The 25,466-nt window shown below is 44.5% G+C and overlaps 1 protein-coding gene across 2 annotated transcripts in view; it reads left to right on the plus strand.

Moving 5' to 3' along the window:
* Positions 1-4,169: 4,169 nt before the first annotated feature.
* FAM171A1 (family with sequence similarity 171 member A1) overlaps positions 4,170-25,466 on the plus strand; it is a 125,851-nt gene continuing 104,554 nt past the window's right edge. For both annotated transcript variants that reach the window (XM_040645375.1, XM_040645376.1), the window contains exon 1: positions 4,170-4,321. In XM_040645375.1, the coding sequence (XP_040501309.1) occupies positions 4,225-4,321 (97 nt within the window). In that variant the 5' untranslated portion in view covers positions 4,170-4,224. The remainder of the gene's footprint in view (positions 4,322-25,466) is intronic.

A 25,466-nucleotide genomic window follows, 5' to 3' on the forward strand; every position in this document is an offset into this window, starting at 1 on the left:
CGAGACCTACTGATATGTCCTGGACTCCTTTGGTCACAGTGGGGCATGAAAAGTGGTATGGTACTACAGGGGATCTGAAATTCCCTCTTGCAGGCTAAGGTGCATTTGCAACTTCTCACAGGAAACTGACATCGGACATGCATTCACTGAATTAGTTCTTTGATAAGAAACCTCTCCTGGCTGAGAACTGAACGAGAGAAAGGAGATCGTGGGGGGGGGGGGGGGGGGGGGGCGGTGAGGTCTGAGAGGAAGATCTTGGTGGAAAGTCACATGGATTGATATATGGGTGCTAAGCCACAAAAAGAGGGCCAAGTAGGAGTGCTGGGGTTAAGTCAGTCATTTTTCCGCCTTTTTCTTTTTCAAATGGATGGCAAACGGGTTCTGAAAAAATGCGGAGACCTTGCAATTTCCACCTATGGCTACATTTTATCTAACGTCAATAAAAGCATCAGCAAGTAGAAGTAGGAATGTCCATGACACACTTCCTGATCTGTACGAACCTCATAATCAGTGTTGTTCACAAGCAGCTTCTTACTCAGGGCGGATGTGGGGGGCAGGAGGAGAAAGGGGAGAATGTAGGACAATGCCCCTTGAAGCAAACTCAGACAATTAAAATTCCACCGCATGGGCACCAACGTCAGGAAAGATTTCAATCGAATAAATAATCTTGGGCTAAGAAACCTTGACACAGAGCCTCTGAAATCAAGGTCTCTGGAAAATTCAGACAGGAAAAGTTCTGTATATAGCATCACTGCTTTTGGCAGAGGACTGGAAAATTGAAATCAAATGCTGCAGCCAGGCAACTTGTAAGCAATTTCAAATAAGTACAGTCATAATTCATCTTTAGTCAAACAATGTGAGATTTTAATAAGTGCAACAGGAAAAGTTCGAGAAGGAAAGAACACTTCTAATTTCCATTGTTCTGCAAACACTCCCTCTCAAGCAGTGATTTTTTTTTTCCAAAGTTACTAAGTGGGAATCTGATTATTACAAAACAAGGAAAGGTAAACCATATTCTTTTATTCCTGTAGAGAAAAGGTTGATTTTTTAACTCTTACATAATTCTGGGCAGATGATATGTAAGTGTCCTTATTTATGTGAGTTAGCAGAATTTGTGCTTCTTAGCCTCCCACCCAAGTAACTGAAAACATCCAAGTAATGGGGGAATGCTCTTGGGGGTTCCAGTTCTCTTATTGAGTTTGAAAGAGGCTGACGGAGTACTCTGTGCAAAATAACTTCCTTGTGTTTCACAAAATGGATCGGGGGTAGTATTTCTGAAACTACTTATTCAAGCCTCAGTGTTGCTGTAAAGGTACATAAACTTCTCCTAAAGTGCTATGTCATCCACAGAAATTTCTTACACAATAATACCAACCATTATACCTATCTGAGCACCCACAGTCATGAATGTGACCCAACTTGACTTGGCTAACCGTTTAGTATTTACTAAGACTCCTCCCACTCTTAAAAATTCTAGTCTATACTAGGATCACAAACACCACTGTTTTAAGGGAATAATAAAGTTTAGGAAAAAATGGTATAATACAGGCTTTTTTTCTAAACTTTTATTTTTGGTATAAATATAACTCACAAGAAAATATAAAAATACTACCGACAATCCAGTTACACCCTGCACTCATCTCCCCCCAGCAACCCAGTTGTAACATCTTATATAACTATAGTACATTACCAAACCAGGAGATTGACATTGGCACCATATCATTCACTGGATACACCTAGAGTCAGACATTACTGGGCTTAGAACAGGTTTTAAAAACCATTTGGACACAGCAAGAGGTAACTTGAATCATTTGCATGAAACTCATTCTTGGAGGTAACATTGTTTTAGGGAATTTGAGTTTGCTGTCATCAGAGCTGGATACTTTTTTTTTTTTTTAAGATTTTATCAATTTACTTGACACAGACAGAGAGAGACAGTGACAGAGGGAACACAAGCAGGGGGAGGGGGAGAGGGAGAAGCAGGCTTCCTGCTGAGCAGGGAGCTCGACGTGGGGGCTCAATCCAAGGACCCTGGATCATGAGCTGAGCTGAAGGCAGATGCTTAACGACAGCCACCCAGGCGCCTCCAGAGCTGGATACTTTGAGCAAATTATTTGTCATTGAGTTTCAGTTTGTTCATCTATAATTAGGGAATCCTAATGCTACCCAAGTAAGTTGTTATGAGTGAGAGTGGCATATATGAGGACCCCCCCCCCAAATAATAGTTTCCTTCATTCCTTCATGAGACTTCAGCTCCCACAATTTTTTAGGAGTCCCAGGTGATCTAATAATCAACCTGCTTACCGTGCTTAGTTTGGTTTTGGCTCAGGCTCGTCCTATTTCTTAGAGCCAACATCCCCAACATCCCTGACCAAGGCATATCCCCAAGAGATTTGAAGTGGGAAGTTTCAACTCTAGGATGGAGCTTAATGCTACATCTCTTAGAAGCAGCCCGCTACCCAAGGTAGTGAATTGAAAACTTCAGGACTACCCTGCTCCGGAGACACGCTCTACCCAGTAATCTAGCTGGCTTGGACTCTGTGCTCCTACAGGCTGGTGACTCAGCTGGAGTTGAGGGCTGAGCTGAACTGTCATTCCATTTGCTTCCCTGCTCTGGCTCCGAGGTGGACCCTGGAACAACCCTAAGGCTTTGACTCTGGAAGTCAGAAGGAGGAGGGATCAGGCAGTCCTTAATTGTGGGTTTTCCTTCTGCCTTCTGACTACCTGCCACCCTGTGCAGGTGCACAATTTGCACTAATTGTAGCATTGGTCCTGAGGGTGACAATAAAACCCATATGGGCTTCGCCACCTCCTGGTTTTTATTGTGTCTCACAATGATTTGTCTATCATAAGCCAACTGGGCAAGTGCCATTCTTCATTCTCTTTTTGGTACACTGCCTGCCCTGCCTTAATGCCCAATTAATAAAATTACAGAAATAACCCTCCTCTGGCCTGGTGTTCTGAGGCCGGCACCGGGCAGACAGTGAGACTGGTGCAGATCTCCTTAGAGCCTGGGTGCCACACAGACGTCCGAAGGTCACTGCAGTGCTGGTTGGGAGATGGGGTAGGCAGAGTCCGGGGGACATGAAGGTTGTATTGAGGAAGGCATACAGACAGGAGCCGTTTGAAGAAGGGAAATTGAGGTGGGGTGGGGTGGGTGTACCTAGGCTTAAAGGAAGCCTGAGAATTTTGTGAAGAGCTTTAACCTTAGGGCCAGACTGATTATTTTCTTTCAGCCTTGGCTCTGCCAGCGACCAGCTATGTGCTTTGGACAAATTCTTAACCCTTCTCAGCCTCTATTTTCTCATGTGTAAATGGGGATAACAGCACCTATCTCTTGGATCATATATTGTGAAGGAGAAAGTAAAAAAAAAAAAAAAAAAAAAAAAAGTACCTAGGCCCTCAATATATGTAAAAGTAATTTCTTCCCCACCCTAACCTTCTAGAAATAGCCAAGCACAATTCTACGTAGAGCCATTCATCTGTCGGTACTTAGGCACAGAGGGCCTACTACAGTTTATACAGGCATAGGGGTTCTGTTTCCGCAGACCTTTAACACTGGGTGTCAAGTCAGTCTTGGGGAACATAGGCAGACTGGGACCTGAGTAGCTGCAGGTGGCGTTATACCGAGGAAACTGAGGCAGGCCACGCCCTGAAACACAAATGCGTCCTGAGGACCCTCGGTTAACAGGTGCGAAGGCCTCAGCCCTGAAAAGCAGGTGTTTTTTCCCTCCAAAGCAGCGGGGCATCGGGTGGACGGGTGGCGAGGGTGCTGGGGCTGTGTTGGGGCCAAAGGCGTTCGCGGTCCTTGGGGAGGCTCGAGGGCGCGCGGGCGGAGTTGAGGGGGCGTCGCAGCGCGGCGGGGAGAGGGGCTCGTGGGCGCGCGGCCCCCTTCCCGCGCGGCGCCGCGGCCGCCAGGTGGCACCACGGCGAGGCCTGGGTGCCGCCCGCGGGCGGGGCGGGAGGCACGAAGGGGTTAAAGAGTTGGCGGAGCCGCCGCCGCGGCTCTTCGGGGAAACCCACCGGGGTGCGCGGAGGAGGGAGCGGCCGTGGGCTGCGGAGCCCGGCGCCGCGCCGGGCGGGGGCGCGGCCAATCGGGCGGCGGGCCCGGCGCGCGCGGAGCCAGGCGACATGGAGGGAGGCGCGGCGCCCGGCCGCCCCTGACGCGCCGCTCCGTCCCGGTGGTCGGCGAGCCCGAGCCGCCCGGGGCCCTGCGGCGCGGAGATGAGCAGGTCCGCGGCGCTCCTCTTCTGCCTGCTGGGCTGCAACGTCTGGAAGGCGGTGACCAAGACGCTGCGGGAGCCCGGCGCCGGAGCCCAAGGTCGGTGCGCGGTGGCGGGGCCCGGGAGGCGCGAGGGCCGGGGCCGGTGGGCTTTTGTGTCGGCCACGGGCCTGCCGCAGTGGTGGCGGCGGGCGGGGAGACTCTCGGGCCGCATTGTGTCGGCGGGCTGCTGGAGCCCCAGCCGCAGCCTCACCCGCCGGGCCTGCAGCCCCCGCGCCGCGCTCCCGAGGGGGCGGCGCCGCCGGGGGACGCCGAGGCGCCCCGGGCAGAGGCTCCTGCGGGGTCCGAGGCCGAGGCCCAAGGGGGTGCGGGTGGCACCAGCTGTTGCTGCTTCGGGGGACTCGTCTGCGTGCCTCCGAAGGTCTTTTCCTTTATGCCGTGACACGGACACGAGGCTCCATCTTCTCCTTCGCCCCGGCGAGAGGGGCTGCCCCGGGGTCGCCGCCGCCCTCTCCACCCTCGGGGCTTGGGTACTGAAACCCGAGTGCGAAGGCTGAATTCGGCCCTTTTGTTGTGGCGGTTGAGGGGGTGGCCGCCGCCTCTGGGGTGCCCCCAGCGCCCTGGGACCCGAGGTCCGCGGCCGCTGCCCGCCACCAGCCTGCTGCAGTTTGGGAAAGTTTCGGGGTCTTCTCCCCCTCCCTGTCCGACGTCTTTTCCAGGCCTTAAGGGATTTGCTCAGCGCCCCAGGAATCATCCCTAAAAGGGGTGACAGAATTAGAACTGGGAGGCCTTAATCACTTAAAAAATCATTTCTAGGTCTGTATGTCGCCAGCTCATGCCTTTTGTCTAATCTTTGGCCTCTGCAAATCTGCTTTCCAGACCTGGGAGTAATGTGGCCGCCTCTGAGAATGGCCACAAGCCTGTCTTTTGCTTTTAAAAATAAGAATTTATTTGGGGGGGACCCCGAAGCTTCCTTTGCACGCGTGTGTGGGGACAAAAATTGAGTGCTTCTGTGTTGCCTGCCTTTTCGAGGGTGAGTGAGGCCGCAGCAGATAAGCATCCGCACCCACCCTGGACACCACTGCCTGGCCTCCCTGGGGCCTCTCTGGGCTCCCGGGAGAGTTTCCCTGCAGCACTGTAGACCCCCACCCCTGACTCCTTGACCATATCCTTTCCTGGCAGAAAGGTGTGAGTCCTGTAAGGTCTGCCGTGTGGATAGAAGGAAGGAGGAGGCATCTCATCCAAGCGGACACCATCCTCTTGCACAGACCCTGCTTACCCCCTTTCCTTCATGCTAACCTCCTTCCCTTGTAACAAATATTCAAATATTGCCTGGGAGCAGAGAACCCTGGGTGGACTTCCACCCATGATGTTGTGACAGGCAAACAAGGTTCTACCCAGGGACGGCTGGGTTTAGTTTGTTACCTACATGTTGAATTAAAGGTTTTCCTATTCGTCACTTGCTGTATCATTTGCTGGCATCTCTTTCATCATTGCTTTTTCTATAGCTGTGATATAATAGGACTGTTATGAACTGTTGTAAATTTAGTAATGTGTATTGTGGAAAGGGGGACATTGACAAGGTACAAAAAGACCCATATGTCTCTTCAGTAGGAAATGAATGTTTAGAACATTAGATCATCGGTGTAGAATTGTAGCCTCTTTCATTAATACCCTACTGGTCTTTGAATCAGCTATTTTAATGAATATGATATTTGTGTTTCAACGAGGCCATTAATTCCAAAGAACGGGTTGAGTGTTTTGCACTTGAAATAGGAATATATAGAAACATTAAGTTCATGCCCTTATAAAATAGAGGAAGGCATGGCCTCGATTGAAAAAAAAAAAAAGTCATGAACAAAACCTGCTAGGTTTAGGTTGAAGACCACACTTTACAGAAATCTTACTGCTAAAAATCAGATTGGGTAACTAAACTCTCAGAAATGGAATATTCTATGAAGTGGGTGAGACATGGTCAACCATTGGGGATATTTATACCGTGGTTTGGAGTGTCTTAGTATATGGTATGGTTTGAGTGGAAGACCAAGTGTTTTGGAATGTTTTTCCCCCGGGATTACTGTCTTGATTCGGTAGGATGGCTTTTTAAAGTGTTGAGCTCGGGAGCTTCACCAGAAGGAACTGTCTCACTATCAGTCATCTAGGTTTTGAGGCAGGATATTTTTATTTTTTAAGATTTATTTATTTTAAACAGAATGTGCAGCGCTGGGGGGAGGGGCAGAGGGAAAGGAGAATCTTAAGCAGACTTTGCACTGAGCTCAGGGCCCAAGCAGGGCTGTCACAGGCCCCACAAGGGGCTCAATCTCATGACTCTAACATCACGATCTGAGCTGGAATCAAGTCAGTCACTTAATCAGCTGTGCCAGGCAGTCACCCCCTGAGCTAGGACCATTTTTAAGAGAGTGAACAGTTGCTACTTTGACGTTGGAAGGTCACATTCCCCCAGCTGATTTCTTCAAACCATCTTGACCCTCAACTTGTAACATTGTTTTTAAATTCACCTCTTCTCCCCTAGATCACATACACAAGGAGGGAAAATGCTACATCTGATCTCACTCTGCAATTGCACAATGGGTTGTAGATTATTTCGCACATAGTTGGTGCTCCCGTAGTGCTGAACGAGTGACGGATTGAAGACAGCTACTACACACACTATATATAGTGCAATGTGATGCATTTTTTAGAGGAAAACTTCAATGTTTACCTTCTCCAAAGCCTAGTTCGTAAGAGTTTTGCTTTTATTGTGGAAATGGTTACTTGAATCAGACTTTGAACATGCGTTGTACACATACCTTATACACCAACAGAGTTTAGAAATGACTTAGGAAAAACTATGTAGAGACCTGGAACACACAAATATATACTGTATACTGTAGTATTACCGTCACATCCCTGGAACTAAATGACACCTCCTTTATTAAACCGTCTTGGTCCCTTCATCTAAGGAAGGTAACATCTGCAAAATTTCTTGGCATTGCTTTGCTCTTTATATATTCAAGATACAATTTCAGGTTTGGCTTCAGATTCTTCTTACTGTAGCTGCTTTCACCCAGCAAGGGGATTTCACAGGCAACAGTTGTCAAAGTGAAGTTTTGCTTTGCTAATCATGAATTTGAACCAGCCTTGGAATATGATTGCAGGCTTTTATTAAGTGTTTTCATCTAAGTGTCTCTAAAGTATTTATCGTATCTACTTTTTTCCTGAGGAGAAAAGCAACTGTTATTCAAGTACTAATTTTTACTTTCTTCACCTTTTGGACAACTGTGCATTGAAGCTGGCTTCATAGAGGGGGTTCTCCTTGAAGTCTTAGTAAGCTGTGCAGATGTACTCCATAGGGACATAGTTTTGAAGCCCAACACTGTTGTTACGTGCCAAAAGAAAGGTCAGAGCTAGGCTAAGGACTTCATGCTCAGACTTAAATTGTATGCTCTTTAGTTTGCTGCTCATTATCTAATAGTAAGGTATTTTGCAATGATGTGCTAACTTTATGTTCATCTCCGAAAAGCTACAATCTGTCATAACATTTGAGGTGAATGGTTGGCTGTCTTTCTTCTCTCTGAGAGGTCTATTCCTTGCCAAATTCAAATTTCAGTTAGAACACCATGATCAGTTGAAAGACCATGCAGCGATGTAAGATATCACAAGGATCATCCAACAAGCATGACTTATGCTGACATTATAAGAACATAACATCTAAATAAAACTCACATCCTGGGAAACTGTAGTACTTGGACTTGCTGAGGCCGCTGGGCTTTACTGCGCACCAGGTGTGGGAACTCTGCAAAGGCAACAGCAATATCTAGCTAATTTCTGGCAAAGACTTTGAAATGACTATGAATTATTTTTGTGTCATATTTGTCCTTTTCCTATGACATTTTGTAACTTACAGCTTATGTGCTTAAAATTCTAACCCAAAAAGGGAAACTATTGTATAGATTCCTAAGCGAATAGCTTGCAAGTGAAAGTACTCTCTAAATTTTAGTCAACTCTCCATTCTAAAGAAATTACTGAAACCTCTGTAAATCTAAATGTACATTTTTGTTGTTGGGAAATACTAATTTAGTAATTTTAGTAAATACTACACGCTAAAAAGGCACATGGAAATAAGTTGGACATAACACAGACACGTGTAATACTATTGAAGGAAAAATTGTATAAAAAATTTCAGAAATCTAGGTGGAAGAATTTTCCTGTAATAACACCTACCTCCTGTACTTTTTGTGAAACATATCTAATGGAAGTTATCACATGCTTCAATGGTGCTATTACAGTTTGATCAAGTTACAAAGCAATAATTGTAAACAAGTCATTTTCATTTGATTTCACTGAATGTAATTTAAGGACTTTAAAAGACCTCAGTCCTGGCTAAATTATTCAGTTCCACCAAACATGGAACTGAATCTATTTTAAATGTGCTTTTTTTTTAAGTTTCTTTATTTTGCTCAGTAATTTCTACACCCAGCTTGGGGCTTGAACCCACAACCCCAAGGTCAAGAGTTGTATGCTCCTCCAACTGAGCCAGTCAAGCACTCCTAAACATATTTTCAAAATTAAGCTTCCGCACTCTAAATAGGCCAGTTAATTGTGTGAAATAATTGTTTTTAAAGAAATTCTACAGTGTGACCCAACATTATGCCCTACGTCAAGAAAATGATTGTTTTCATAAAATCGGGCTTGTAAATAGGCAAAATTTGAGGCAGTTCACGACTCTAGAAAGGCTTCTTAAAACGTTCCTTAAAAGCAAACAGTTGAGTCAACATGTTCAAGGTGATTCTACCTTCCTCTGGTCAAGCCTCTACTTTAAATGATTTCTTCACCAGCTCCTCTTCCTTTCAGATTCAAATCAGTCTGCAAACATTTGCTCTTTTTTGTTTCTTTCACTTACCCTCTACAGAATTTATTAATCCACACAGATTCCGGTAATGAAATCCTTTTATGTGGGATGACTCCATTTTTTTCTCTCTTGCCTTGACATGATGTCTTAGTTCTATTTCTTTTTCTCTAACATGCTACTAAACCTTTCCCTTTCAGTGCACTGACTCTGCCTCCAACTCCTCATCTTTCAACCTCCTCCAACCCACCATACCCTAAGTTCTCTATTAACTAGACTCAAAATCTGGGTGTCTCCTTAGATCATTTCTCCACGTTGTCATCCACACAGTCAGTAGTGTTACAGGTGTATTTATATAGCACATTTATGTAGATGTCTTTAGATCAAGATAGAGGCATTTATGTAATACAGAAGGAACGTTCCCTTGAGGTCACGTTTATCCTCCTTGTTCTGGAGACGAAGAAACTCAGACCAAGAGAATTAAGGTGACCTGAGCACATGGCACTTTCTCACCATACAGACCCTATGGAAGGTAGAATGGCCCCTAGAGATGTCCATGTCCTGGTCCCTGGAACCCATGAATATGTTAGTTACCTGGGAAGAGGGACCTTGCAGAACTCATTAAGGATCTTCAGATGGGAAGATTATTCCAAATTATCCCAGGTAGGCCCAGTGTAATCACAAGGATTCTTACAAGAGCAAGGTGAAGATGTGACCATGGAAGCAGAGGGTCAGTGTCAGAGAGACAATGAAGATATTTCGCTGCTGGCTGTGAGGATCAGGAAGGGCCATGTGCCAAGGAATGCAGGCAGCCTTTGTAAGCCGGAAAGAAATGGATTCTCCCCCAGAGCCTCCAGAGGAATGCTATCTTGCTGACATCTTCACTGTGGCCCAGTCGACACTGATTTTGGGCTTCTCACTTGCAGAACTGTAAGACAGTAAAATTATGTCGTTTTAAGCCACCGAGTTGTGGTAATTTGTTATAGTAGCAATAGGAAGTGGATACAGATGCTGTCCCCCAAGGAGCATGAAAAGAAATGAACACCCATGCAGTCAGGGTAATGGTACAGCGACAGTGGACCATTTTGGGGAACCAAAGCTATCAAAGATAACATTTGGAGAAATGCATGGAGTTTTTGCATCTTTTTAACAAAATCCTGCCAAACTGGAGCCATGTTGAGGATCTTTGGGGAGCGCATCAAGGACCTCCCCCACCACTATCACCAAACAGTTTTCTTTCCCAGATGTATTCAGTAGGCTATGACTTACTTGTAAGCAGAGTGCATCAGATCTTCTGTGTTCCTTCTAGAGTTGGGATTAGCCATACCTGCAGGGAGAACACAGAACCTCCCAAACACCTGCCCAAAGCCACTTTGACAAATCTTGCTTGCCTTTGTGTGTGTGTGTGTGTGTGTGTGTGTGTGTGTGAGAAAGAGAGCAAGAGAGAACACACCCACGTAACTGAGCAGGGGAGAGGCAGAGAATGAGGAAGAGAGAATCCTAAGCAGGCTCCACGCTCAGCGTGAAGCCCAACATGGGGCTCGATCTCATGACCCTGAGATCATGGCCTGAGCCAAAATCAAGAGTCATTTGCTTAGGGGCGCCTGGGTGGCTCAGTCGGTTGAGCAAGCTCAAGTTATGATCTTAGGGTCATGAGATCGAGCCCAGGAAATATACTTAGGATTCTTTCCCTCTTCCTCTCCCTTCCCCTCTGCCCCTCCCTCCACTTGCATGGGTGTGAACACACACACTCTCTCTCTCAAATAAATAAATAAATGTTTAAAAAAAAAATAAAAAAGAGTGGGACACTTAACCAACTGAGCCCCCCTGGTGCCCCAGAAATCTTGGTGGCTTTTAAACTTTGGTCTAATTTTTGTTGAAATATATTTCTTGGTAATTAAATGAGGTAAAAGAACCTGGTCATCGAATGTCACTGTAGGCCTCCCAGTTCCTTTATATAATGAAAGGATGCCCCACCCCCAACTCGGAATGGCCTCCCAGGTGTTGTCTCAGGAGCTCAGCAGACCATGTCTGATACCGGTGCCTCTCGAAGCCGATGAGCCCCACCCACTCTGGGCCCTAGGCCCCAGTGCAGACAAAGGGAGAGCAGGATGAAACACCTGGGCAGTGCACCTGTTGGGCACCACAGGAAGAGCAAAACCGCTTGATCTCCTGCAGTTCCCATCTCACTGGGAACAAAGAATTAAGTTCAGGGTAGCCTAGAGGGGGTTGCTACATGACATTTGGACAGTTCCCAGAGTAGCAGCTGATGGGGTCTCTGGTGGTTGAGTGCCGAGGTGTGGGATTTAAACCTCAGGGGCTAGGAGAAGGAGAAGGAGAATGAAGTGTCCTGGCTTGAGGCTTCTCCCCAGGAACTGAACTTGAGAATGGAGAGAAGGTCGATTTTCTCAAGTTCTGGGCTTTGGTCAAAAGGTAAATATAGAATGGAGAAAAGGAGAGGATCACTCGGTTATTTTTTTTTTAAGATTTTATTCATTTATTTGACAGAGAGAGAGGCATTGAGAGAGGGAACATAAGCAGGGGGAGTGGGAGAGGGAGAAGCAGGCTCCCAGTGGCTGAGGGAGCCTGATGTGGGGCTTGATCCCAGGACCCTGGGATCATGATCTGAGCCAAAGGCAGATACTTAACAACTGAGCCATCCAGGGACCCCTATTTTTTTTTTTAAGATTTTATTTATTTGACAGAGAGAGGGAGAGAGCAAGCACAAGCAAGGGGAGCAGCAGGCAGAGGGAGAAGCAGGCTCCCTGCTGAGCAAGGAGCCTGATGTGGGGCTACATCCCAGGAACCTGGGATCATGACCTGAGCTGAAGGCAGACACCTAACTGACTGAGCCACCCAGGCGCCCCTCACTCAGTTATTTTAAAGCTGAAGAAGACCTCGTCTTCCCATTAGATCTCCTAAACAGTCATTCACTCATTTCTCCTCATTTTCACGATCGTGCATCCCTCACCCTCATAAGGTACTTGTTGAAAGCATCCTGTCTTTTTCTCTCCTTGTTTTAATCTGTTCTTTCAGCTCAAGCCCTGTCCACGGGTCCCTCTCAAACACCACTTTATTCGTGTTTCTCTCCTGCAGAAAAACATTTAATACCTTCCTGTTGCCCAAAGTATAAAGTCTAAATTACTAAGTTTGGCCTTGACAACTGTCCTGCCTTTCTTCATGTGCCTGTTCCAACCTTTGCACCCATGCATCACCAGTTTGAATCATCTTCTCTAGCTAGAATGTTCCACTTATCACCCCGGGTGACCATTGTACATCGTCACCCTCACTTCCCTCTACCTCCGGCTGTGCTCTTGTTGATGCTCTTACAACCCTAAATACAGAGCATGTGCTGTATGAAGATATTATATAAGTATGTGAAATACCTACTAGACAAAAAAAGGGTGGCGTGGGGAGGGGAAACACCTTATTTTTGGGTAAGCTTAATTATTTAGAAATCCTTACCCTCTGGTATTTTACAATCCAATTGGAAGAGAACTGGAAAAATAAATTAAGAAGGTATCACTAAGGGGCTTTTTTTTTTTTTTTTTAAGATTTTATTTATGTATTTGACAGAGAGAGACAGCCAGCGAGAGACGGAACACAAGCAGGGGGAGTGAGAGAGGAAGAAGCAGGCTCCTAGCAGAGGAGCCTGATGTGTGACTCGATCCCAGAACGCTGGGATCACGCCCTGAGCCGAAGGCAGACGCTTAACGACTGCGCCACCCAGGTGCCCCCACTAAGGGACTTTTTTATGTAATTGGGCAAGAGTCTCTTGAATAAGATGAAACCTAGTAACACTTGTCTGACTAAAAGTACAGCTATGAGTTGTGATGTGTATTTCCAGGTATTTCAAGGATTTATCCACGGTGGGACACAGGAAGTTTAATTTTAGAGAGCGTAAGCGTGCAGACATCACTCAGGGCACTTAATGGTTATAAATTTGGTTAAGAGATGTCCTCTTGGTGATCACATATTTAAACCGTGATGGCATTGATTGGAAATACTGGTACTTGAGTGATTTCCAATGTCAGATGAAGCTCTGCGTAATAATTACAGAACAATTAGGTAAAATTCATATTACTTAAATTGAATGGAGAGATAAGATGATTAAATATAGATCTGATATGTTCAGCTGTTTCGAACCCTTAATTTTATGTAAAACCTGTAAACACTCTAATGTGAAAACTGGCAAGATCTTTTGGATTTGTGGAAAGTAGCAAGTGGCGTGGGAAAAGCTGGCTTAGGGAAAGATACCTTTGAAGTGAGTGTTGAGGTTATAGAAGATTGGTTTCATCATTTTATTTGTTTTGTTTTAAGCTGTACCTCACAGGGATAAAGAAATGTGAGTTTAATGAGGAAAGTTAATTATTTCCAAATCAGATGAGCATTTCATTTGCTTCGACTTACTTTTTTTGAGTTCAGAATTTGAATGGAAAAAGTACTGAATTTGTATTGAGGGAAAGATTTCTAATGTAAATTTTTTTTGAAGATTTTTATTTTGTTTTATTTATAGAAAGAGAGAGTGCAAACAGGGAGGGGTAGAGGGAGAGAATCCCAAGCAGGCTCCACCCTGAACACGGAGCTAGATATAGGGCTTGATCTCATGACCCTGAGATCATGACCTGATAGAGTCGGACACTGAACTGACTGAGCCACCCAGGCGCACCTCTAATGTAATTTTTAATATAATTTTGACAAGGCTGAACTGAAGGCACTGAACACTTTGGTTCAAGCTGTGCTCAGTACCTAAGGTGAGTCATGTTAGTAAGACTTCTGATTTTTTAAAATTATTTTATTCTATTATTATTTTTAAAGATTGTATTGATTTATTTGAGAAAGACCACACGTACAAGCTCAAGTGGGGGTGGGGAGGGGTGAGAGAGAGGGAGAAGCAGACTCCCCACTGAGCAGGGAGCCTGATGTGGGGCTCGATCCCAGGACTTTGGGATCATGACCTGAGCCAAAGGCAGATGTTTAACTGACTGAGCCACCCAGGCACCCCAAGACCTTTTGATTTTAAAACAGTCATCACTAGCACAGCCTCAGTGGGTGAGGTGCTCGCTCATCCTTCTTACCCTGGTAGTACCTGGGTATGGTGGTGGTGTGCATCCTCTGCACCCCAGTCCTTTTTGGAGGCTCTGGGGAAGAATTTGCTTCCAAACTGATTTAAATTATAGTCAGAATTCAGTCTCTTGGAGATAGATATCAGGCCGAGGTTCCTCTTTCTTTGCTGGCTGTCAGCCTGGAGACTTTCTTTGCTCCTTAAGGCCACCTGCATTCTGTCACCTTGTGCCTTCCATGGCCAAGCCAGGAGTAGCACCTGGAGACCTTGTTATACCTCATCTCTCTTGAACTTCTCCTCCTGCTGCATCTCTCCGACCCCAGCCACAGAGACTTCTCTGCTTTTAAAAGGGGCCCACATGATTAGGTTGAACCCCTCAGATAATCCAGAAAAATCTCCTTATCATAAAGTCTATAACCTTAATCACTCCTGCAGTCCTTTTGCCATTTAACATGACATTCGCAAGTTCCAGGGGTGAGGGCGTATACATCTTCTGGGGGTTCCTTCTGCCTGCCACAGCCGTAATGTGGATAATGGGTCAGTGGGCAGAGAGGATAGGGAGGCAGATTTCCCTGCCATAGAGGTCAATGAGAACAGGAAGGTGGACGGCGGAATGTCTTCTCTTGGCAAGTTCCAAGGTGGACTCTGGACAAGTCACTCCTCCATCCTTTGCTGCCCTGAGACCTTACAAGTCAGACAGGGACTCATATGCAAGGAGATTCTATCTAGGACAGCTTATGGGATACCAAATGCTATGCTTCAAGTAGCCCTGAGTTTTCGTAGTTTGTCCCTGAGAACTTGAAAGTGAAATTTATTTCGATCACTATGATTTACTGAATTCAATGAATGGTAAATATTTATGATATCTGTATTATACTTAATGTTAAATCAGTGTGATAGTGTCAGGCACTCTCTGCTTCATCCACAGAGACACGAAAAATACTAATAAAGATTAGCTAACATGCACGGGGTGCTTATTACCTGCCAGACTCATGATGCTATGTACCTGGATGGTTTATCTTCCTTAATCTTCATGTTACTCCTGTGAGGTGGAAATATCAGTCTCATTTCATAGAAAAGTGAAATAGTGAGATGCAAAGAAGTTAAACCATTTGCCCAAAGTCCCACAGCAAGTGGCAGAGTCCCCTGTGTGACACAAGGCAGCCTGCCCTGCGTCCTCGGATTGTGCTGCTGTCATAAGATTTGGAGGATTAAATCAGAACTTCACTCGATTTTGATCCTACGGCATTTTACCAGTATAAATAAAGGGCTCTTGATGGGCCTGGTCATTTTTATGAAGAAAGACAAATCTACTCCTTTGTGTGGTCCCTGTTTGCTTTTGAACCATGGAAAGCAACCTTCAGTGGTTATTTACTGAGCAGCTTCTGAGAGCCAAGCTCTGCGCCGTGTGTTGTGTGGGGTCCAGATGGGTAGAAGCGATAAGAAGCTCCCACAAGTAACTCCTGAGCTCTTGAGGGAGGTCCTGTCGAGCAGGGTGGGATTTGGGGTTGCACCCAGCTGGGCTTGGGGGAATCTTCTGGCTTGTGTTCAGAGCCCATTAGCGTTTGGCAGACAGTTTATATAACAAGAGAAACTAGTTAGGACCCAACAATTGGAGAGTTGGCAGTAGGGAAGGATGTGGTTATTTGTAAAACAGTCCTTCAGGTATGTTTGGGTCCGTAGAGCGTAACGAGATGTCCTTGTTCTCCTTACGGCATCAAGCGAGGGCTTTATTCACTCTGAAGTAAGTGTGAAATACCAGTACTTATTTGGTATTTGAATTTACTTGCAGAAGTTTAATCTTTTTTACTCTTAAAAAAAAACACAAAAAACTGTCTTCGTTCCTCTTTGCTTATACAATGATCCTGAATATAAATTTTTGAATGATGCTATTATGGGACTATAACAGACTTTTTTCCAATTTATTTCATGAAAATGTTTAGCCATACAAAAAAATGGAAACAATTTTACAGTGAAAACCCATACTCACCACTTAGATTCTGCAATTATCGTGCTTTTTTATCTATCAGTCCATCCATGAATCCATCTTATTCTTAAATGCATTTTAAAGTATTTCAAATATCAGTGCCCTTTCCTCCAAATACAGCAGCATGCATATCATTAATATTCAATATTTGATTTTTTCTGAGGAAATTTACATTCAAGGAAATACACCAATCTTAAATGTTGACATGTGTATATCTGTGCAAATGCAAATCCCATCATGATACAGAATATTACCATCATTTCAGAAAGTTCCTTCATGCCCCCTCCAATAAATCTCTGCCTCTACCCCTTAGAGGCAACCACTGTTCAGATTTTTTCCACTGTAGATACTTTCTTGCCTGTTGTAGAACTTCATATAAGTGGAATCATATAGTACGTACACTGGCTTCTTTATTTGCCATAACCTTTTTTTTTTTTTTTTTTTGAGATCCATCTGTTTGTTGCTTGTATCAATAGACTGCTGAATAGTATTCCACTGGGTGAGTATCTTACAGTTTATCCATTCTCCTGTTGATAGACACACAGGTTATTTCTGGTTTTTGGCTATTATAAATATAGTTGTTCTTTGGGCATGTTTTCCTTGCTTTTGCGGAAAAAAAAAAACAGAATTGCTGGGTTATAGGGTAGGTGAATGTTTTCTAATTTCACAAGAAACTGCTAGACCTTTTTCCAAACTGGTTGTATCTTTCTATACTCCCACCAGAAACATGTGAGAATTTCTGTTGCTCCACATTCTCACCATCATTTGGTGGTATTAGTTTTTTTAATTTTAGCCATTTTGGTGCGCAGATTTGTATATAGTTGATAGATCGATAGATGAACAATCCAGGGCATACATTTCATTTTCCAGCTACAATTGGCTTTAGTTTTTGAAGAGTGTTAAAGCACTTTTAGAAATCAAAATTGAGGTTTCACCATTATGTTTATTTTCAACAATGTTTTTATGCAGACTTTTTTTTCTTTGATAATTGATTAAAGAACACGTTATCTCCTCACTGAAGATCCCATCTGATCGTGTAGAACCACTTTATCACATACCTGCCAGGTAAGCCATGGTCCATGCGTATGCAACCACGGGCATAATGTGTGTGTGTCAGGGTAGAGAAGGAATAAGAGAGAAAAAGAAAATAAAAGTAACCCTTCCAGAGTCTAATATTTGCATACTGCTGAGGTTAGGTGGGTTATATAGGACTAGAGGTTACATGGGACTGTTTCGATGCTGGTTCTCTTTATTTTTTTTTAAGATTATTTATTTATTTGAGAGGAAGTGAGAGCCTCACAAAGGGAGGAGCAGAGGGAGAGAGACAAGCAGACTCCGCCCTGAGCATGGAGATCATGACCTGAGCCAAAATCAAGAGTCCCGCGCATAAAGGACTGAGCCACCCAGGAGCCCTGAGGCTGGTTCTCTTAATTTTTTTTTTAAAGATTTTATTTATTTATTCACTCGACAGAGATAGAGACAACGAGCGAGAGAGGGAACACAAGCAGGGGGAGTGGGAGAGGAAGAAGCAGGCTCATAGTGGAGGAGCCTGATGTGGGGCTCGATCCCATAACGCCGGGATCATGCCCTGAGCCGAAGGCAGACACTTAACCGCTGTGCCACCCAGGTGCCCCCTGATGCTGGTTCTCTTTAAAGGAAACCTAACGGTTACATGTTAGTTGCAAGGTGTAGGAATTGATACACTCAAACAAGTGCCGGGATCTCTTCATGACCAGGCAGCTTCAGGAAGTTACTTGGGACACTTCATTAACCCTTTTGAGTCAATAGTGTATTGAGTTAATTCCTCCAAGTGTTCTAATAGCCTCTTTTTAAAAAGTTAAGATAATAAAGTTCTAAACATCAATTCACCGAAGTCAGAAACTTTGAATCAGAGTTAGGCATACCAAGAGATCTACTGAAAAAATGGAATTCCTTGAGATTTTAAAAAAACTCCCCTAACAATTGGGTATATCCTTTGGAAATTTAGACAAGATACGGTTGTTTCCTTATTTCCTTTGCTTGTGCCATTAACCTATACAGACAGACATTTGACGTTTCAAATGCACATGCATGCTCACGTGTGCAGATTTTGTGGGACCGGGCTGTTCAGTGATCCGTGTCTGGGGTTAGGGAAGAAGGGTGTTTAAGTCAGGTCCTCTATTTTTCAGTTGGATTTCTTCCCCAATGCGGCCTCTTCTAACTTTCAGACCTGCCTGCCTTTTAGAAACTGTATCCAAGCAAAGAACAGTGACTCCTGTGCACATTTCCCCTGCTGTATATACTGTTGCCCCCTTAGTGGAGGTACTTTTCCCAAGCCCTTTGTTTGGTTCTTTGGATTTCTAACCCAGACAGATAGAATTAGTGGCATAAATAGGCCTTCTGTTGTTTAAATTAAAATAGAGATTTCATAAAAGAAGTTTTTTTTTCCCCCTGAACTTAGAACATTTTCTTGCTTCTGTACTCATGAGATTCATTTGTTCCCTCTGATTCCTGAATGTGGAACCTCAGAGCCCTACAATTATTCAGTGTTTAATGTGATAGAAAATCATTCTCTGGGAACTGCTGGCCCTTCTATTATTGTGTCTATATTTTTGATATTAAGGAAATCTGTGGTTATTCCAAGTTAGGAAAACAGAATAGCATTAGATAAATGCAAGTCTCTTATGGCAAATATCCTAATGGGTCTACTTCTTCAGGATGGCATAAAAGAAGTTACTTGTGTTTAATGTCATTTGATTATTAAAATATCCCCATCTAATGGGAGGTTGGAGGTAAGTGGCTTTTAGATGTCTCCTTTAGAGCAAGGTTTTTCCATTTTTGCTTGGCTGATTGATCTCTTTCTTTGTTACCTACCATCTGCTGTCCATGTTTTTGAATGTGTGATAAAGCATATGGGAAAGGAATAGAAAAGTTAATGCATTCAACTGGTGAGGGCGGAGGACACAGAGCCTGCAGTCTGGTCAAGTTCACAGCCCATCTGCTGGAGCACAGGGAGCCCTTTTAAAATGTAGCTTTGCTCTCCAGGCTCTGTGTGCAGAGCCTCCTTGGTCCCCAGCATGTCCAAATGTTACCAGGATGGCTGCCGCAAAATTCTCTCCTTCCTAAACTATTTCACTTGGCGCACAGGGCATATACTCAGTGCACAGTTTTGTGGGCACGTTTTTTCCTTTACTATAAACTTAAAGACTGCCTAGTGAAATTAAACTTAGAAAGCGATCCTTTTATTTAGCTCACTCACTCACCTCTTGGCAGCACAAACTGTTAAAATGGCTTTTAATGCACACTTTGTGTTTTGATTCTTGTGCTGTTACTTAGGTTTTTAGTTAGAGATAAAATTGACAAAAGATTCGTACTGTGCGCTTTCCCCGCTACTGTTTGAAATAGTTTTTTTTTACCACCTTGAACCTCATTTGCCTTTTCAAATTTAAAAATAAAACCATTGTCTATAATGATGTTTCTTTCAGTGTCTTGATGGAAATCTATTAGATGTTGCATTAAATATTAAACTTAGGCATTCTAAATCAATACATGTTAAAGTACTACATAAACGCTAAGTAAACAAGAGAAAGGAGTTACTAGCTTTCAGACCAGGATATTTTTTATGTGCACTAATTAGATAACATTTTATTAATTAGATGGGGCTATTCCCTGCTCATATCTTCCCATTTCTAAAATTCAGAATCCTTAAGGAGACATTTACATGAGACAATGGCCTGGCAAGATTTGAAGCTGGATACTTCTTAACCTTCTTTTTCTTTTAGCTGCTTCATGGCTGATGAGCCATTCTTTATCCATCCATCCATCCATCCATCCATCCACCCATCCACCCACCCATCCATCCATCCACCCACCCACTCATCCATCCGTCCGTCCATCCGTCCATCCATCCATCCACCCATCCACCCACCCATCCATCCATCCACCCACCCACTCATCTATCCGTCCGTCCATCCGTCCATCCATCCATCCACCCACCCGTCCATCCATCCACCCATCCGCCCATTCACCCATCTACCTTCCAGCCTGCCAGCCAGCTATGAACACAATAAAGAGTCTCTGCTTTCCTTACCTTTCAGCACTGAAATGTTGATAATATTAGTTTCTTAAATTATAGATTTTCAATTGCTTTCAGGTCTATTATATGTTTTACTCCTTATAATCCTGAGAAGTATTCAGGAAAGATTATTCCTTTTTACACATGGGACAAATGAAGTGTGGCTTGAAGTCATGTGCTGGTACAGCATGGAGATGATAATCCCACATACGTGCTCTTCCTCCCTTAGAGTGTCTCTCTCACTTGCTTTAGATACTCACACTCACTGTTTCAGTCGTGATTTCTGCACAGGGATTCTCCATTCGGAGCCACCCCATTCCTGGGCAGCAGTCATGCTACCCACCAAGCATAGCTCACATGTTTATAATGAAAATAGGCATTATCAGTCACTTCTTATGACTCTAAGCTCTGGGGATCCAAAGATAATTAAGACCCAGCCCCTGCTTTTCAGGAACTCAAGCTCCCATGGGAGCAACACAGACAAACAAAAAGCACTATAGGTAGGAGCAAAGCATCTAGGGGTGCAGAGAAGGGAATAAGTAACTGGGCAGTCGGGGAGGCTTGCCAGGGAAGTGGCTTGTGAGCTGGGGTTTTAAGGCTAAGAATCATGTGGATAAGTGGACGAAAGCACTCCCGGGGCCACACCACCGTCCATGTGAATTTTAGCTTTTTTGCAGTTTAAAGCATTTGAAAAAATGCTCCCCCCACCCCAACAAATAATCAGTGGAGTGGCGGAGCTTGCTAATAAACTCATATCTCATACTGCAGGGACACGAGTCAGGGTATTATTCTAAGTCTGGGAACCGGTTGCCCTGTCTCATCTATCTTCCTCACCAAAATTATTACACATCCCCTTTTCCTGTTGATCCTGGTTGGCTGGTTAATCTTCAGCCAGATAGCCCAGCATCAAAGGGTCTGGTTTTCCCATCATTGCTTGCCTCAACCCTAGCCTCTGCTAATCTCATGGAATTTATTGAGGACACAGTTAGCTGTCTTTGTTACTGATCTCCGTCACTTTCTTTCTTCACTCTTGTCCTGCACTTTCAGTGGAGTTAATGGAAAGTATCCACACCACAGCAGCCAAAGGGTATGGAAAGTTCAACCTCTTCAAAGTTAACTTCATCAGCAGAAGAAGACTTTGAAAATCACCGTTTCACCCAGATCTCACTTAGTTTACATCGGGTTATTGACTGTGCACGGCTTATCTTTCCAGGTACTAAAAATGTGTGAGATAGGCAGCTGATGCTAATTATTTAGTGATGGGGGTGCCCAGCACTGACCCCTCCAGGGGTCCTCATGGACGCCATGGTAGAGGTGGCTCAGTGTGGGCAGAGGCTTCTTGGCAATCAGGAATGGCTGGGAGCTTCGTTGAATTCTCTTGCTCTTGTAAGAATTGAAAGGGAAGGGGCAGAGTGTGGTAGGGAGAACCTACGGTTTGAGTGGTGTTCATTTATTCACGCTCTTATTCACGGATATTTATTAAACTTATCCTATTATTTGTCAGGCAGTATAAAATAGACAAGGGGTCCCCACTCTTCCAGTTTACAGCTTAGTGGATGCAGTTAACCTCTTCAGTTAGTGTGTACTCAAGCCTGTTGAACATCTGTGTTTAGCATGGGTTGTGTGCATACCGGCTTGTTCTGTGCTTTATACCACACCAGCCCTCGCTCCTTCTGGGTGGTTCTAATTACATATCGTTTTCCTAGGTAACGCTCTAAGTGACTTCCTAGCTTGCTATGAAACACTGTTTTACTAATAAACGAATTGCCATTGTCACAAAAAGAGAGAGAGAGAAGAGAAAGGGAAAAACTACACAGTCATATCTAAAATTGAACTTGAGAAATATTTTCCATTTCCTCCTACCCTATTACTGTACATAATTTAAAGTTGACACTGCTTTAGATGGTAGTATGAAGCCAAACTGCTTTGAAAAATTAAGGCTAATGGATGAAGAAAAGGAAAACAGTTTTATTACTTAGAGCAAAGTTTAAATAAAACTGAAAAACATAAAATATAATGTAATGAAAGTAGTAGTTGATAATTTTCTGAGGCTCCTTGCTTGGTCTCCATGTTCCCTGTGGTTGTGGGGTGACCGTACAGAAAGCCAGCCAATCTTGCTCTTCTAACCACTCCTTCCCAGACTTCAAAGCAGATATGAGTCACTTGCTGGTCTTGTTAAATGCAGATTCTGGGTCAGTGGGTTTGGTGGGACCACTAAGATGCTGGAACTCTTACCATGCTGCTGGTCACTGGACCACACTTGAACTAGGGAGGCTGTTCACTGCACGTCCTATCCTAATGTTTAAAGACAAACAGAGGCAGACCTGTTGGCTTTGGCTACTTCTTCCTTAGATTTTTAACTCCGCAGTAAAAGAAAGCTACCTAGAAAATTTATTCTCACCTATCCAAAGCCTAGCTTCAAGAGAGATAGGTAATTTAGTATATTCAAGTGTTGGGATGGAACCCAAATGACTTGGAAAGGATTGCACATCTTTTTTGAGGTAAGAATTCCCACTTGGTTGCTTCATTCATACAATTAAAATATTCATTTAGTATGTACTTCCTGTGTACATGATAAAAACCCTGCATAGCTCCTAGCGACTTTTGGTTTGGGAATCTTTAATCTGCCTCTCGCCAGTTTAGATGTGGGCTACCTCTAGTCATGCTGCATATGTTATTGACTCAATAAAAACTATTTCAAGGGAGCAACAGAAATACGGATACTGTCCTGATTCTAGTTTATACTTGATATTGAAATACCTTTTCATACTGTCTTCTGAAATGGAGTACGGCTGTTATAAACTGTGCTTGTGCATTTTTATTGGTTTTATATTAGTATGATCTTTAGTTTTGGGCAGATGGCATCTTGAATAAGTCATTTATTGCCTGCTGTTTGGGCTTGTTTTAATAAATAATAGTTGATTCTTGTTACTCGGATGGAGAGTCCCTGATTTTTTTCCCCATCATTTTTTTTAAGGAGTAACAAATGACTAGAGCTACAAGTCACTGTATTTGAAAGACATGGCTTTGGCCAGTGCGCTATACCAGCACCAGGCCATGCACTCTCCCTGGCTGCGTCTGCTCGCTTGTCCTGGTGTGGAAGGCAGTGCAGGCACTGCTGAGGCAATGGAATTCCTAAGTGGCCTTTTTGTAATTTATCTCCCTGGAGATTCTTGGCTGCCTGCAGAGTCCCAGAAGACCTTAGGGGGGCCTGTAAAATGATGATCTGTATGAGCGCTTGTCTTTCCAGATCATGGGGTTTTTATTTCTGTTTTTGTGTTTTTAAATGAGTGAGGTAGAGTTGAGTGCCCGAGTCCCTTTCCTCTTGAACTGTTCATCGTCTTGCCTCCGGAAGAAGTACCACTTGCCAGAGAAGAGCCAGGGTGCTCAGGAGTGAGCTTGAGACCCAGCCGGGCCCAGCGTGTTGGTACCGTAGGGAGTCAGGTTCATGGAAGGGGTGGCAGGAGGGAGAGGTTGAGAAAAGGCACCCCTAACCTGGGCACATCACGTTCCAGCTTTCAGTCCGGAGCGATGTTGTCAGCGTGCCCCAGCCTGTGGCTCCCTCTCCGTATCTTCTGCAGACCTGGAGGCCTCTCCCACCATAAGGACATACCTGTGAAAGGCCCCCCCCCCAGGCTCCAGAGCCCCCTCAAGCTATTCATTTCTTCCATTCCACGGCCAGAAAAGCTGCTGTCTACACTCAGTCTCTCCACTTAACTTACCCTCAGACTCACCCCGTAACCCTCTGCTGTCCATCTCTTGTCCCCGCCACTCAGCATAACCCCTTTTGCCAAAGCCAGTGCTTATTTCCCAGTCCACTCTCGTCTAACACTGGTACCGACATCTCCATGACATGTTGCCCCAGCTCCCACGGCGGTAGCGTCTCCTGGCTTCTCTCCTGCTAGGGCTGCTCTTTCTTAGTCCCCTTTGGGTCCCTCCTTTCCTCCACTTTCCCTTAAGAAAAAGCTGCAACCTAGGGTTCCATCCCTGAACCCCTCAGAGCATCTGCTCTACATTGGGGCCTCAGTTTCCAGCTGTCATCGGACGCACCCCCACATCTTCCCCCTCCCCAGCCTCTGGGTTTTAGTTGTGGGGTGTCTTCGTTCATGGGAGTCTAGCGTGCTTGCTTTGTGGAGCCTTCATACCAACCTTACTGCTCTTGTCCAAGTGCTCTGGCCTGACTGACTCGTCTTCACTCTTCTAGAACATCAGGCACCAGCCCCTTCAGGAGCCGTCTCCGGTTCCCCCGTCCTGCCCCGGGTCTGTGTGCATACCTTTGCTATTTATTCAACAAATATTTACTGAATGCTTCAGTATTCTGGGCACTGTTCTAGGTGCTGATGGCACAGCAGAAAACTCTTCCCGCCCTGTATGCAGCAGTTGTACGTACACGTCAGGAATCCGTCTGTCTCTCCGTGAGGCCAGAACGGCCGCTCCTCATCTGGTCCTCAGTCTGTGTTTGCTGAAAGAGCAAATCCGGTTACGCCAATTTTCTTCTCTCTTTCTATTGTGTCTTTCCTCCATCTCTCTCAGGAGCGAAAACAGGAAGTAGAACTTCATAATTACAAGATTAGCCAGATAAAATTTCATCACTGTTTCTGGTTTCTACATACAGTTTGTTGAACTTTCGTGTGTGAGTGTGGTACAGAGGGTGAGTTGAATGCTTCCTTTGTTTGATAAATTTGCTCAGCTGCAGCCAACAACAAAAGTTTCTCTTCTGCTGTGTCCTTTGTTCAGAGCTGAAGAACTCCGTTCTTTGAAAAGTCACTGAGAGAGAGGGCTGTTCTGCTTATATCGTATTCTAGGTAGCCCCTGTGCCTATGACTACCAAAGCATTTTGCTGGGAAACGAACACAGGGTTTTCAAATGTTTATATCTTGTAATACCATCGTCCCTTTCTCCCAAAACAGAGTAACACAAAGCAAGAAAGCCAGACCATTTATTTGGGGGCCATTACCAGTGGAGCTGCCAGATAAAATACAGGACACTCAGTTAAGGGGCATTTCATGAACCATGAGAGACTATGGACTCTGGGAAACAAACTGAGGGCTTCAGAGGGGAGGGGGGTGGGGGAATGGGATAGGCTGGTGATGGGTAGTAAGGAGGGCACGTATTACATGGTGCACTGGGTGTTATACGCAACTAATGAATCATCGAACTTTACATCAAAAACCAGGGAAGTACTGTATGGTGAATAACATAATAAAAAATATTATTAAAAAAAGGGGGGGCATTTCAGACAAACAATAACTTTTTAGTATAAATACGCCCAAATGTTGCATGGGACAC

The sequence above is a fragment of the Ursus maritimus genome, unplaced genomic scaffold (genome assembly GCF_017311325.1).
Source record: "Ursus maritimus isolate PB19 unplaced genomic scaffold, ASM1731132v1 scaffold_31, whole genome shotgun sequence".
In the NCBI taxonomy this organism is placed as follows: domain Eukaryota; kingdom Metazoa; phylum Chordata; class Mammalia; order Carnivora; family Ursidae; genus Ursus; species Ursus maritimus.